Source organism: Scatophagus argus, chromosome 2 (genome assembly GCF_020382885.2).
Source record: "Scatophagus argus isolate fScaArg1 chromosome 2, fScaArg1.pri, whole genome shotgun sequence".
Taxonomy (NCBI): Eukaryota; Metazoa; Chordata; class Actinopteri; family Scatophagidae; genus Scatophagus; species Scatophagus argus.
Genome location: NC_058494.1, coordinates 14,114,858 through 14,127,123, shown reverse-complemented (window position 1 = coordinate 14,127,123; position 12,266 = coordinate 14,114,858). Strand labels below are relative to the sequence as shown.

General features: G+C 41.3%; 1 protein-coding gene across 5 annotated transcripts in view; it reads left to right on the top strand.

Annotated features, from left to right (window-relative positions):
- Positions 1–12,266, top strand: part of LOC124071241 (microtubule-associated serine/threonine-protein kinase 1-like) — a 61,663-nt gene that overhangs the window by 4,660 nt on the left and 44,737 nt on the right. For 2 of the 5 annotated variants that reach the window (XM_046411783.1, XM_046411751.1), the window contains exon 2: positions 3,121–3,152. The exons of 1 other annotated variant lie outside the window; for it this stretch is intronic. In XM_046411783.1, coding sequence (XP_046267739.1) covers positions 3,121–3,152 — 32 coding nt within the window. Of the gene's footprint in view, positions 1–3,120; positions 3,153–8,025; positions 8,451–12,266 lie in introns of those variants that run through there. 2 more of the 5 variants (XM_046411759.1, XM_046411775.1) reach the window with 2 other exon arrangements.

The window sequence follows — 12,266 nt, the reverse complement described above, 5'->3', positions numbered from 1 at the left end:
GGTTTCTGATAAATCCATAAAATGTTTAATCTATGAAATGTCAAAAAGTATTGAGAGTTCATCATGACTGTCTTAGAGTCCACTGCAACGCCTACACTTTTGAAAAGTTGGAACAAATAGTTGGCTTCAGGGTTCGATAAGTAAAACATGTTTACTTCAAGAGGGATGCACTCACATATTTATGGCAAGACCATTTACATTGATGAACAGAACAAATAGGCCTTTATAAATCTTGTGAATCAGACTTGTACAATAAGCACTATTTCACACCACAGAAGCTACATAAATGTGGTTCAGATCAGGTACCTGTTTTTGCATTGCAGTCGTTTCTTTCTGGTGTTACATCTGTACCAGACAAAAGGTACAAGAATGAATCATTTGGGCCCTGAATTTTATCAACATCAGAATGCTAGTAGAAGAATCTAAAATATTGCTTTTAATATGTTGCCAGAGTCTTCTCACTATTGTTAGATGGTCTTTAAGAATGAGCGGCTGTATAACCCTTGAAGAGATTACATCAAGTCTTAAAAGAAGAGTATAATACATTGCAAGGGATTTTTCATCCTTATTTGGATTACACTGTTACTCATGTCCATGGCTGAAATGTTGTGAAAATGTTACTGCCAGTGTGTGTTTGTACTGCAGTCACTTTATACTGTCTGAAAATATCCTTGATGCTGTAAAATGCACATCGAGGTTCATTTTCTTTGCCTTTACTTGAAGGTTCGCATTTGCAATTTAAGTCCTGCAGCAAATATATTTTACGGTGGATATTGTTGAGAACTTTCACAGGTTGTCACGGTCAATTGAACTGACAGAATATCGTCCTAAGAAATACTGTCGCGAGCAGTAACATGGCAACAGCACGCACAGTCGCTGTCTGTTGGACTGAGACGGTGAGAGGGGAGCAGGTGGTGGGGTTTTTATCCATTAGCCACCCCTATCACCCCATACACTCCCCTAACACACACACACACACACACACACATACACACACGTATACAGAGACATACGTACATTTGACTCCTGCGGGGCCTCTCTCTGAGTCACCCTGGCCGAGCTCACTTCCTCCTGATGATGTAACTCATTAGCTGTCCCAGGAAGAGCTTGATATGATGGGTGATGTCACTCCCATTGAAAAAACAAACAAAACAACAAAAAAAAACAGCAAATACTCTCCTCTGATCTGAGAAATGTTGACATTTTGTGAAAGATGCTTTCGCTGAGTTAGATGATGAGATCGATCCCGCTCTCCTGTCTGTGTGGAACTGCAGTCAGGAGATGATTAGCTTAGCTTAAAGACTGCGGATGTGGAGGAACACCAAGCCCTTCTCTTTCTGAACGTATGAAATACTCCTGTAGTCTCAGCGTCTCTGAAGCTCACTGATCAAGACGTTATGGACAGCACAGTTGCTAGTTTTCTATTTCTTGGCTAACATCATGACATTTTTAGGTAGTCAGCAGACAATCTGCTCAGAATAACTATCTGTTTGTGTTTGGATTACTCAAACTATGTGATGTTTAGTTTTTAACATTTAAAGCCAAGTTAACTTTTTCCAGTCTTTATGCTAAGCTAAACTAATCGCACCCTGGCTTAAACATCATACTCAACACACACACACACACACACACACACACACAAGGGTGGTTTCCCCAAAAGAAGTCGAATAAACATATTTTTCAAAATGCAGGTCACTTCCTTTAATGTATCAGGCTGTGCAGAGCAAAGTGTGCCAAAGTTTTATATTCACATAATAAAATGTAAAGATAATTAGGATTTATTCAACGTGTCTTTGGGAAATAGGTTCAGCAGTCTAAGTGGGGTTTCTGCTGCTGGTTGCCTCGTGACAGTTTTTTATTAAGTGTGTCTGAGTGTGTGTGAGTCTCACAGTACTGAAAAGTAAATCGGGTGCGTTTGGGTGGGAGGCTCGTTTTGAGATTGTTTGGAGTTGAGAGTTCCAGCTGTCAAGTCATGTTTCATCAGTCCAACTTTGTTAGGCTTTTGTAATGCTTGTTTACTTATACAAAGACAAAGAGATAGACTGTGCGTGCGTGTGTGTGTGTGTGTGTGTGTGTGTGAGTGAGAGAGAGAACTTTCAGGACTGCCCTCGTCCAACATAATGAAATCCTGCTCTGGAAACCTAATTACAGTCTCTTGTTTTTCCTCTAATTTTCCTCTCACATTTGTATTTGTTTTCAACTTCTGACCCTGGTGTGATTTGCCACTTGGATTCCTTTCATTTCGTTGACATTGCTCTGTGTTATTTATCTGTCCCTGAGTGAAAAGAAACAAATGATTAACATCATTTTCACAGAGCCGCAGGGCCATAGAAAACAGCTTGATAAGCAGCGCAGCACAGGCTGACAATAGAAATTGACGGCAACCTGATCTTACCTAAGCTGCTCAAATTGGGAATATATGGGCAACAAGCAGCACACAGATTCATCCCAGTAGATCCTAATCACATCAGGGTCCTCGCTGTTGTGTCCCAAGGTCATAAATATAGCAGCAACATTTTTTAAATTGACTTTGGCTCCACTTTACCTGGTGGTTCCTGGAGCTCTGAAGTCTCTGAGCACTTAGGACGGATCGGTTTTCAAACTGCTTTCCCCTTACACTAAACAGTAGCAGAGAACTCACAAAACTGCCTGTAGACTGATCTCACCTCACACTGCTGATTGAAACATTTTTGCTTTAAGCAGTATTTTATTTTCTAAACCGCAGCGTCCATCAGGAATTCTCGGCTCCACTCTCTTTGTGAGGCTTCGTTGTCGAGTTGTTTTTGCGTTTGATGCAGCAGTGACTTTGGTGATTGCATTTTGTGGCATAGTCAGGGCTGCTAACATTACATGCTAATGCTGTGCTTCAAGATACATGATTATTAGTGGGGTCCAGTGATTCATGATTCTGTTTGTTAACCTACATGTCACAGCTATGATGTGGACATGAAAAAGACATGACAGTTTTACGAGTCAGCTTGACCAAGACAACGTATGATGTCTGTGACACTCTGGCTTTTGTCTCAGAAGTCTTGTAAACAGACTGCACGATATGTGAAATTTATCTAATCCGGCTAATCTGTCTGCTCTCCCCCTCTTTTCCTTTCTCTTCCTCCCCAGAAGGATCTACCTCTGCCCCGAAAAAGTAGCAGGTAAGTGCAGGTTTATTTCTCTGTGTGTACTTTTGGGAGGCTGTGTGCACCCTCCCCCCAGAATACAGATGAGTTTGTCTGCTGTGTTGGGTGTGTGACTGGGTGCTATTTATGTGAGTTTTTATCGTCTTAATCTTTTGGTTTCCACTACTTATGGAGCTGTTTTCGAGCGAAGTTTAAGTGTGGGAATTTGATTAATTCTCTGGAAGAATGCGCCAATGGGAACATATACAGAGATTTTTATTAAGACACGTTGGTGTACTTTAACCGAATAAACCACAATTAATTTTTTTAATCTTGTTTTACTGCTTAACATTATCCAAACCAGAATGAAAGACGTACACAGGCAAAGAAGGAATTAAATTTTACAGTCAAATCAATCTTATTTATAGCCTGATATTTTCCTCAAGGGGCTTTAGGATCTGTATGATGTACAACAGCCTCTGTCAGGTGAGGAAAAACCTTCCTGACTAAAACTCCTTAACTGGGAAAAATACTGTATATGAAACATCTGAAAGAGCTACAGAGGAGAGACTGGTCTTCTCTGCACATATGATGATATCTATATGATGATATCATATAGCATAACACATAAAGAGAATATGGATCCAGGAGGATGTTGAGCAACTTTAGGACTTGGAATCTTTTCCGCTCTGTTACAGGAAGTCACGGTCAAGTGATGGTATTTTTCAGTGGGGAGCCTTGTGTTCGGGCTGCAGTATGTTCCAGCTTTGCAGGAGACCTTTCACTCTCAGAGCGTCTCTGTTGGCCCAATCTGTTGCATCAGTGAGCTGTGCAATGAAAGTTCAGCAGTAGGAGAGCCGTGCTGTGACCTCGGTGCCCTGCGTGGTTCTGTTGAGAGGGGAGCGTAGAGCTGTCCGTGATGTGTAGCGCACATGAGTTAAGTCATCAACTGTACAAAATGTTCAGTGCAGATACTGACTGACTGACATGTTGGACCGATGCTACCAACTCTATGTAATCGCTGCCCCTTCCCGTACTGAGATCTTTGACTGATTTCAGTGTCACTTGACTCCTAAAGTTCGGTTGAAGCTAATATGAGGCTTCAACAGTCTTAGTTACAAAAGAACCAAATGAGTCTCTTTCAAAATTAAAATCTTTTCAATACCAAATTCTGTGGACAGTGTGAACAGCAAAGACAGTAATATTCATGCAACTGTGGAAGCTTCATATTAGTTTTAGCTAAACTTTGGAATGGATTTTAATACATAATGAGGCCTGCAGACCAGCATCGGTCCCATGGAAACTCAGGTTTATCTAAGAATCATCATCATCTTTTTTTTTTTTTGTTTGTTTTTTTTGCATTATCAGAGTAATACAGTGACAGTTGAATATTCATGGTTACAGTGCAAATAGGAACTGCTGTTACATAAATTGGCATGTTTTCACTTTAAACACCTTAGGGCTAAAAATGAAACAAAATGAAAGACTTTGAGTGTTATTTTGAAGATGAAAACATAGAAATGAAATGCGAAAATGATAAGGAAGAGACCCTCTCATACCTGATCTCAGCTCTCCTTCAAAATGTCAACGATAAATCCAGATATTGAACCTAGCAGCTGTTGCAGAGAGAGAGAGAGAGAGAGAGGTGCAGTCAGCTCCTCCACAGAGATGGATTACATTTAGCGACTGAAATAGAAACCTCTGGAGTCGTTTTCTGTCCCATTTAAAAATGAGTGAGACTGAGTGATCCTGAGAGGTTTGACACAACTGGTTAAAATATCTTAATTTGTGGTACATGCACGAAAAACAATTACGGCAGGAAAAACAGAACAAAATCAGTTTTTTTCTTGTAATGCACCTGATGGATTGCTGGAGCGTATGAATCTCTGTCCGTGGTGCTGAAATGAAACTTTCTCTAACTTGCTCAGTGGGTTTGTCCCTCTTCTACTCAAATCCTTCTGTCTGTCACTCGCTCTCTGATGAGGCCTCTTTTCCTACATCTGAATTAATGTTCCCTTCTTGACAATATGAATTTTCTCTTCTACTTTTAAAGTAGAATTTGGAAATCTGTAGTTGGCTGCTGTTGCTGCTGCTGCTAAAAGCACTTAACAAATCAGGCAGAATTTGGAAAAGTGTCTTATGTCAGCTCAAAATGCTGTCAGAAAAAGCAGCCTTTGAACATGAAGGGGGATGTAATTTTCCACAAAATGCCTACACTTTGCCAGCATCATTTTGAGTGATGAAATCCTTGAAATTTTTCTGAAACTGCTGTAGTCCAGAGCCATACTTTTTTTTTTTTCACTGCACTTTTGGCTTGAGCAGAAAGTGCAGCGAGCAGAATGTGACTCTTGTAACTCTGTCATATGTCTCTTTATCATGTAAATGGTTATTGTAGCACTGAGAGCCCCGGCAATGCGGGGCGTTGTAAACGTGAAGCATGGCTTTAATACCCTGTATTTATTTTATTTTATTAACTTCATTTTTTTATTCGTGTCTGTAGTTGTCTATTTAATATTCTGTATGCATGTTGCTCTGCAGAGGTACTGTCTGGCAGCAGTGGCCCGACGATGTTTGCTTATACAATGCCAGGGGTGTTTAATGTGCATGTGTGTCTGTATCTGTGTGTAATTAGGATTTGTTACCCATACTTGGTTTGGCCACAAGCTTGTGTGTGTGTGTGGTAGCTTGCAGCATGCATGTGTTTTCCTGACTGCTGTCATCGTGTGGGTTTTGTCCCTGACCTCTGACCCGTGTGGCTGGGTGGCAGATGTCACAGCATGACATGAAGGAGACACCAGAGCTGGAGGCTCAGCTCTCTCACCTCCTCGTTCCACCTCCTCCTTCCCCCCATTGGATTTTTCTGCACACATCTTCTTGTGGGTGGAGCTTGAGATTTATACTGTGGGCGTGATGACTGGCCGTTTATAGCAAAATGAAAATAAAGTGCCCTGAAGGACAATGAGGTTACTGAAATCTGGAGAAGTTAAAATGCTGACGGGGAAACAAACTCCCTCATTACACACAAACACATCCCTGTATGATATCATGCTGCCCATCCCAGTCTGTGACCCCCTCCCCCCCCCACTGTGTTTCAATGATATTACCCTCCTCCTCCTCTTCCTCCCGTCTCTTCTCTCCCATGTATATTTTATCCATCCAGACTCCCACATTAGAGACGACATCCATTATTAAATTACTCCCCTCAGCACTACTGTGCAACTGTCACCCCACGTCAGCTTTAACATTTTGTGGATTTGTTTCTAACACACACACACACACACACGCACACAGAGAAATGACATCTCTCTTGGTTGGGCATTGCAGAGCACCTCCTGATATATCTAAGACAAAACGATGCCAGAGCTCATCAAATATGGCATTTTACATAGAAAAATAGATCTGTGTGTGCCTTTGTCTCTGTGCATTTTAAAGGATAAGGCTGATGTATTTCTGTATATTTTCTGACTAACAACCCCCAAAAACAATGGTGAGTTAGTCCATCTGTCAGTGCTTTCTTACTTCCTACTCGGTCTGTGGCACTCCGGGCGCATTTGTTTTCCAACTGAAGATGTAAATCTATAAAAGCACATCGTGAATATATAGTTTATTGTAAAAAGGCTCAATAGTTTCCTGAAGCAGCTGAGCACTGTAGTTTCTGATAATGTGACTTAAACTGGAGTAAATAGTGCATTTGTTGGGAACTATTTATAGCTCTGGATTAATACACATTTGCAGCCCTCCTGAGCATTTAAAAGAAATGAAACTGCAGCGCTCATGTTGCTCATCACAGTGAACCAACATGTCAGGCCAGTGCTAAGGTTCAGTATATTGATGTGCTGTTTTTTTTTTTAGAGTAAGTGTGATATTTTCTTTGTGTCAGCAAATCCTTTGAAAAGTTTAAAGCCAATAATAAATGCATCCTACCAACTAAATATTGTATGTACTGAGAAAGCCTGGTAAAGATTATCTTTCTACGCCTCCATTGTTTTCAAAAAGCTACTGAAATCACATAAACCACTCACACTGTTACACTGAACGAACGTGTTCTTTCAGTACGATTAAGATGGACACCGTAGATTATTCGTTACTGTAGCGTTCGTCCCACACACGCCATCCTGCTGCTGTAAATTCTCACCCGCTCACAGAATCCCTCTGAAAAGACTCCCCAACAAAGACACTTTTTACTACTGTTTTTAGGAAATCATTTTGCCTTTTTTTTTTTTTTTAAATGAATTTACTGAGGGTTTATGTCTTCAGTAGGAGCCAGTGGAAATCGGAGGAGGCAGGCTGACACACTGTTGGTTTTGGTCTTTTCATGATATTTATTCACAAATGTATTTTCTTATTTTCATTCGTTAACAAAAACATAGAAAATCTCCAGCAGCTTTTGGACAACAGTGGAGGTCTCCAATGACACAGAGGAACAAAGTATACACAGATTGTTTATCTTAGTAAAATGGTTTTAGTCTCACTGACATTAAGGAAAACCACAGAATCCCCATCCTTATTTTCTTGGTGACATGTTTTTATTTTAATACTGTCATTGCCACCATAATGGCTCTCATGAGCCGGCTGTAACAACATAACCGAGCAGAATAAGATTCTCTCACGTGTGAAAACCAACTCGCAATTTGCCCTTCCCTCCCTCCCTTTCTTTCCTTTCCTCTGTCTTTTACTTCACTGCTTCCTCACTTCTCCACGTCTGATTGGCTTTTCACTCTCTTTCTTGCGTTTGCCCACATGCTGTTTGTCTCTCATTCATGCTATATACAGCATACCTGCTTTTGTCAGTCTGCCCTTTTGCTTTTGCCTTCCTCCTTCTTTCCTCCCTCTCCTCTCTCTCTCTGTCTGTCTGTCTCTCTCTCTCTCTCTTTGCCCAGCCCCCCCCCTCTGTCGCTCTACACTTCCTGGCTTGGCACGATACCCTTGAGAGCAGCCCCACAATCCTCTCTCCTTCAGAAAGGGATGCTCGGCAGCCTGTTCCCCTCTCTCCTCCGGTTGTTTTCTCTCCCTCTCTCTGCGTCTGTAGTTTTCCTGTTTCCTTTGTGTGTGACATGGCTGACATGTCTAAATTCTTTTTCTGATCATTTAATCTGTGTCTCTTGCATACGCTCGTGCATGCATACTCACGTGTACAGGCGATACACTGGTGGGGGTGTGTGTTTAACTGAACAGGGGAGGCTGACATGCCGGCGTGGAGTGTAATCGCTGCCTCTTGACTGCCTGTGTGTGTGTGTGTGTGTGTGTGTGTGTGTGTGTGGAGGCTCAGCTGCTCTCATGTTCATCTGCCAACACAGCCTCTGCTGCTAGCAACATGTTTCGACGTACTAAAAGGTAAAAGCCAACAATCTGTCTCCGTGCAGTCTTTGTGACCGATGTGGTGCCCTGCTGTTGTTAATGTGTGCTGATTCGTGGGAGGAGGTTGTTGTGTTTTTCCATGATGTTTCCGTTGTCCCTGCCAGCTATCACGCTGTCTCACAGTTGTCTCCCTGTCTCCATTTAGCTCCAGCAATATGGTGTGTTTGTGTGTGTATTTGATGTCTTTTTACATGCATATGTGTGTATGTAATGTGAAATTGTGTGTACAGTCTTTGCCTGTAGGGCTTTGAAAGTACGATCAAGGTTTGATAATTTGTTTGCTTATGTGTGTGTGTTGCAGCTGATCACATGCACAGACTTGCTGGATTTGTACTTATTTATGTCCTTGTTGAGTTTTATAGTAGAGATTCACATGAGCACGAGGATTTAGTCTGCTTTAGATTATGGCTGGGGATGTTTTTACACACACACACACACACGGAAGGTATGTGTGTTCTTGGCCAGTAGCCTGTGTGCCAGAGATAGCATTATGAAGTGAAGGCATTATTGTCAGTGTCCAGGGAGTGCTTGCGCAGCGTGGAGCCAACAGTGGGCAGCACTGTCTGCTCGACACAAGTCCTCGCTCTTCTTCCTCTTCACCTCTTTCTCTCTTAGCCATCTTCTTTCCTGTCCCTAACGTCGCCTGTCTGTCCTTCATCTTTCCCTTTCCTCGCACTTGCATCCTCCCTCTGTCTGTGTTTTTTTTGCAGTTCTTCCCTGTGACTCAACCCATTTCTCCCCCTTATTCTCACTGACCCTTCCTCTCTCCTCTCCTCTCCTCTCCTCTCCTCTCCTCTCCTCTCCTCTCCTCTCCTGTTTTCCCCGAGGTGCTTCATTTTAGCTGTCTTCATCTCATGTGATCACAGGGGGATTAGTCTGAGTCTTCACCGTTGTTCCCACTGTGCAGGGAGTGAACTACGGGATATTCTGTATATTAACAAGAATAAATCCTCCCTCACTCTGACAGGCAGCCGCCGTGCAGAGTGTGTTTGCGTGTGTTTATCAGAGAGAGAACATGCATGTGTATATGTGTGTGCATGTGTGTGTTTGTTTAAGGATGTTTTTGTACATGTTTGCTGGCTGTGGCCTTGAATGAGCTTAGCATGTTTGCAGTGTGTTGTTTTCCTTATGCTGTGAAATTATTCCTGATGAGTGTGTATCAGCAGTGTGACATAATATTATACTCCACTTGTGCAGAGCTGATTACATTGTTAGTATTGATAGGGCTGTAACTAAAAAATATTTCCACTATTGATTGAGCTGTCTGTTATTTTTTATGATAAACAGATTAGCTGTTTGGTGGGAAGCATGTGCTTGTCTTGTCAAAATTAAATATATTGTATAATAAATTCACAACAGTATTGAATGGAGCAAAATGGAAAATCATCGCTTTTAACGGGCTAAAACCAGCAAAGCAAAACACCTTTCAGACAACATCCTTCCATAGTAAACTCCTTTCCAAAACAGTTTCAGCAGCAGCCTAACATCACAACCTTCATGAAGGTCAGACTGTTGGACTGGATTGGATCAGTGTCAGCCAGGTGTACTTAATAACCTGACAACTGAGTGTGTAAGAAAGTACAATTTGTGTTTAGACACCATTTAACATCAGAGAAATACAGTATGGCTTCTTTTGGTAAATCAAAAAATGTTTTGTAGTAAAAAACATATCTCTATTTCTCAGAGTAAGATTTTGAAAAAAGTTTTATTTGTTGGTGCTGAAGCCCAAATTAACACCAGCATGGAAAATTTTCAAACAATTCCCATCCCTAATTCTGAGTTATAAATATCATCATTTATCCCAGATCTTTCTTTCTACTTTTTAATTATCTTGTTCTCTCTCACTGCTGCTGCTGCTACTGCTGTGTGTGTGTGTGTGCGTTGTTTCATTCGTGCATGTTGTGTTTTCTTGGCTGGCTGTGTTAATTAAGAGAGCTAATGCTTTGTGCCCACTCCCAAACAGACTGAGCTGAAGGAAGACAGTAAAAATGAGTGAGGAAGAGAGAGAAAAAACACGAGGCACGAGACAGAGAAAGCAGCAGGGCTACAGGAAGTGGGGTTGGATGAAAGGCTGAGCCTGAGGTGGTGTCTCAGCCTACATTTAAGAGTAGCCCACTGGGGTTAACTGAGCCCATGACGATACACTCTCATCCTCTCTGAGTCTGTTCATCTACTTCCTTCCCCCTCGCTCGTTCTTCCCACTTTAAGGTAAACTCCTTTGTTGTGTTGTTTTGAGATCATGAAAGGGAGATGGAGAAACAGGAGGCAGCAGTGAAAGACTGGAGCTGGAGGACAAGCGAGTGAAGGTGGTTTTTAATGTTAATTTTTTTTTATTTTTGCCAAGAACGTGAGAATGCATGTTTATCCCACTCACACACAGTGTACACAGCATTATCCCACTCATACATATTGTTACAGTGTACACTATGCAAATGATCCCACTCTTGAACAGCACACAGGGCATTTCAAACCCACATTTCTTACTTTACTCTTATGCTACTCTTAAACGCCTTTGAATTAAAGGTCTTATTATTATAAGAAATAAACAAAAAAAACTTCCTGCATGAAAACACCTCAGGCAAAGAAAAAAAAACTAATTTTGTAGAGCTGTCATTAAACACTGCTTGCTATCTGATTTATTTGGCCTATAGGCACTCTCTCTTTGAATCGTGGTGTAACAGATTATAATTTACACCCCACTGAACACATAATAGCGACACAAAAACAATTCTCACCCTGCCACTGTTGTTTCATTTTGTACACATCTGCCATCTGTCGAGGTTTCTTTCGTCTTTGTGGCGGCTAATTCAGGCTGTTTGAAGCTTCAGTGCGGCACACATTATGATGACGGGCTTGGTGGCTTGTAAGGAGGTGCCCCAGTTGTTTACTTTGGCATCATCAAATGAACCATGGATCAAATGAATCACATACTCAGCTGTGTTGTGGCTTTTACAGGTTACTAAGTAAAGGTGCTTTCTCAGTTACTTTTGTCTGAAGATTTTTCAAACACAAGGTTAAAAACAGGAACATGCTTATCTACTTCCTCGCAGCGTCCAATGCTGTGCTTTCAGTCATGTTTGATATATGAGCGCTTGCATTGCTTGGCTGGTCTTTTTTTTAATGAAGTGAAAGACAGTATAGAGAACAGAAACTCCTCACTGTGCTCTCTTCGTGTTGTTTGTAGCATGACGGCACCATCTGTTACTGGCTGGTGTTCAGGATGGCCTTGACCAAAACACACAGACTGTTGGTGGTTTATCTTTGATATTGCAGTGACATCATAACACAACATCTCATACATACAGCCAGGAGCTGGAAGACACCGTGGCAACACAAACAGCATGTGAGATGCGGCAACTATGCAATTATTTTTATTATTGATTAATCTGATCATTATTTTTATGAATAATTGAGCATTCATTTATCTATAATTTGTTTAAAAAAATGTGAAAAGCTCTCATCACAACTTCCCATCAGCCCAGAGGCACCTCTTCAGACCGACGCTTTGTCCAACCAACAGTCCACAATCCAGAGACTCTCTGTTTACAAGTCAGCATAAATGACAAAGGAAAGCAGGATATCCTTATATTTACGAAGCCGAAACCAGGAAATGCTATATTAAATAACATTTACTGATATACGTTTTTACTTCAAAAATTATTTAATGAGTAGATTAGCGATGCAGCTGCAGCTGTAGTATGAAAGAACTCACCCGCCTGCAAAAACGGGGTCATGGATGAATGTAAATCTCATGTAAGTCTAAATTTTAGTTTTATGTCGTTGTTATTAATC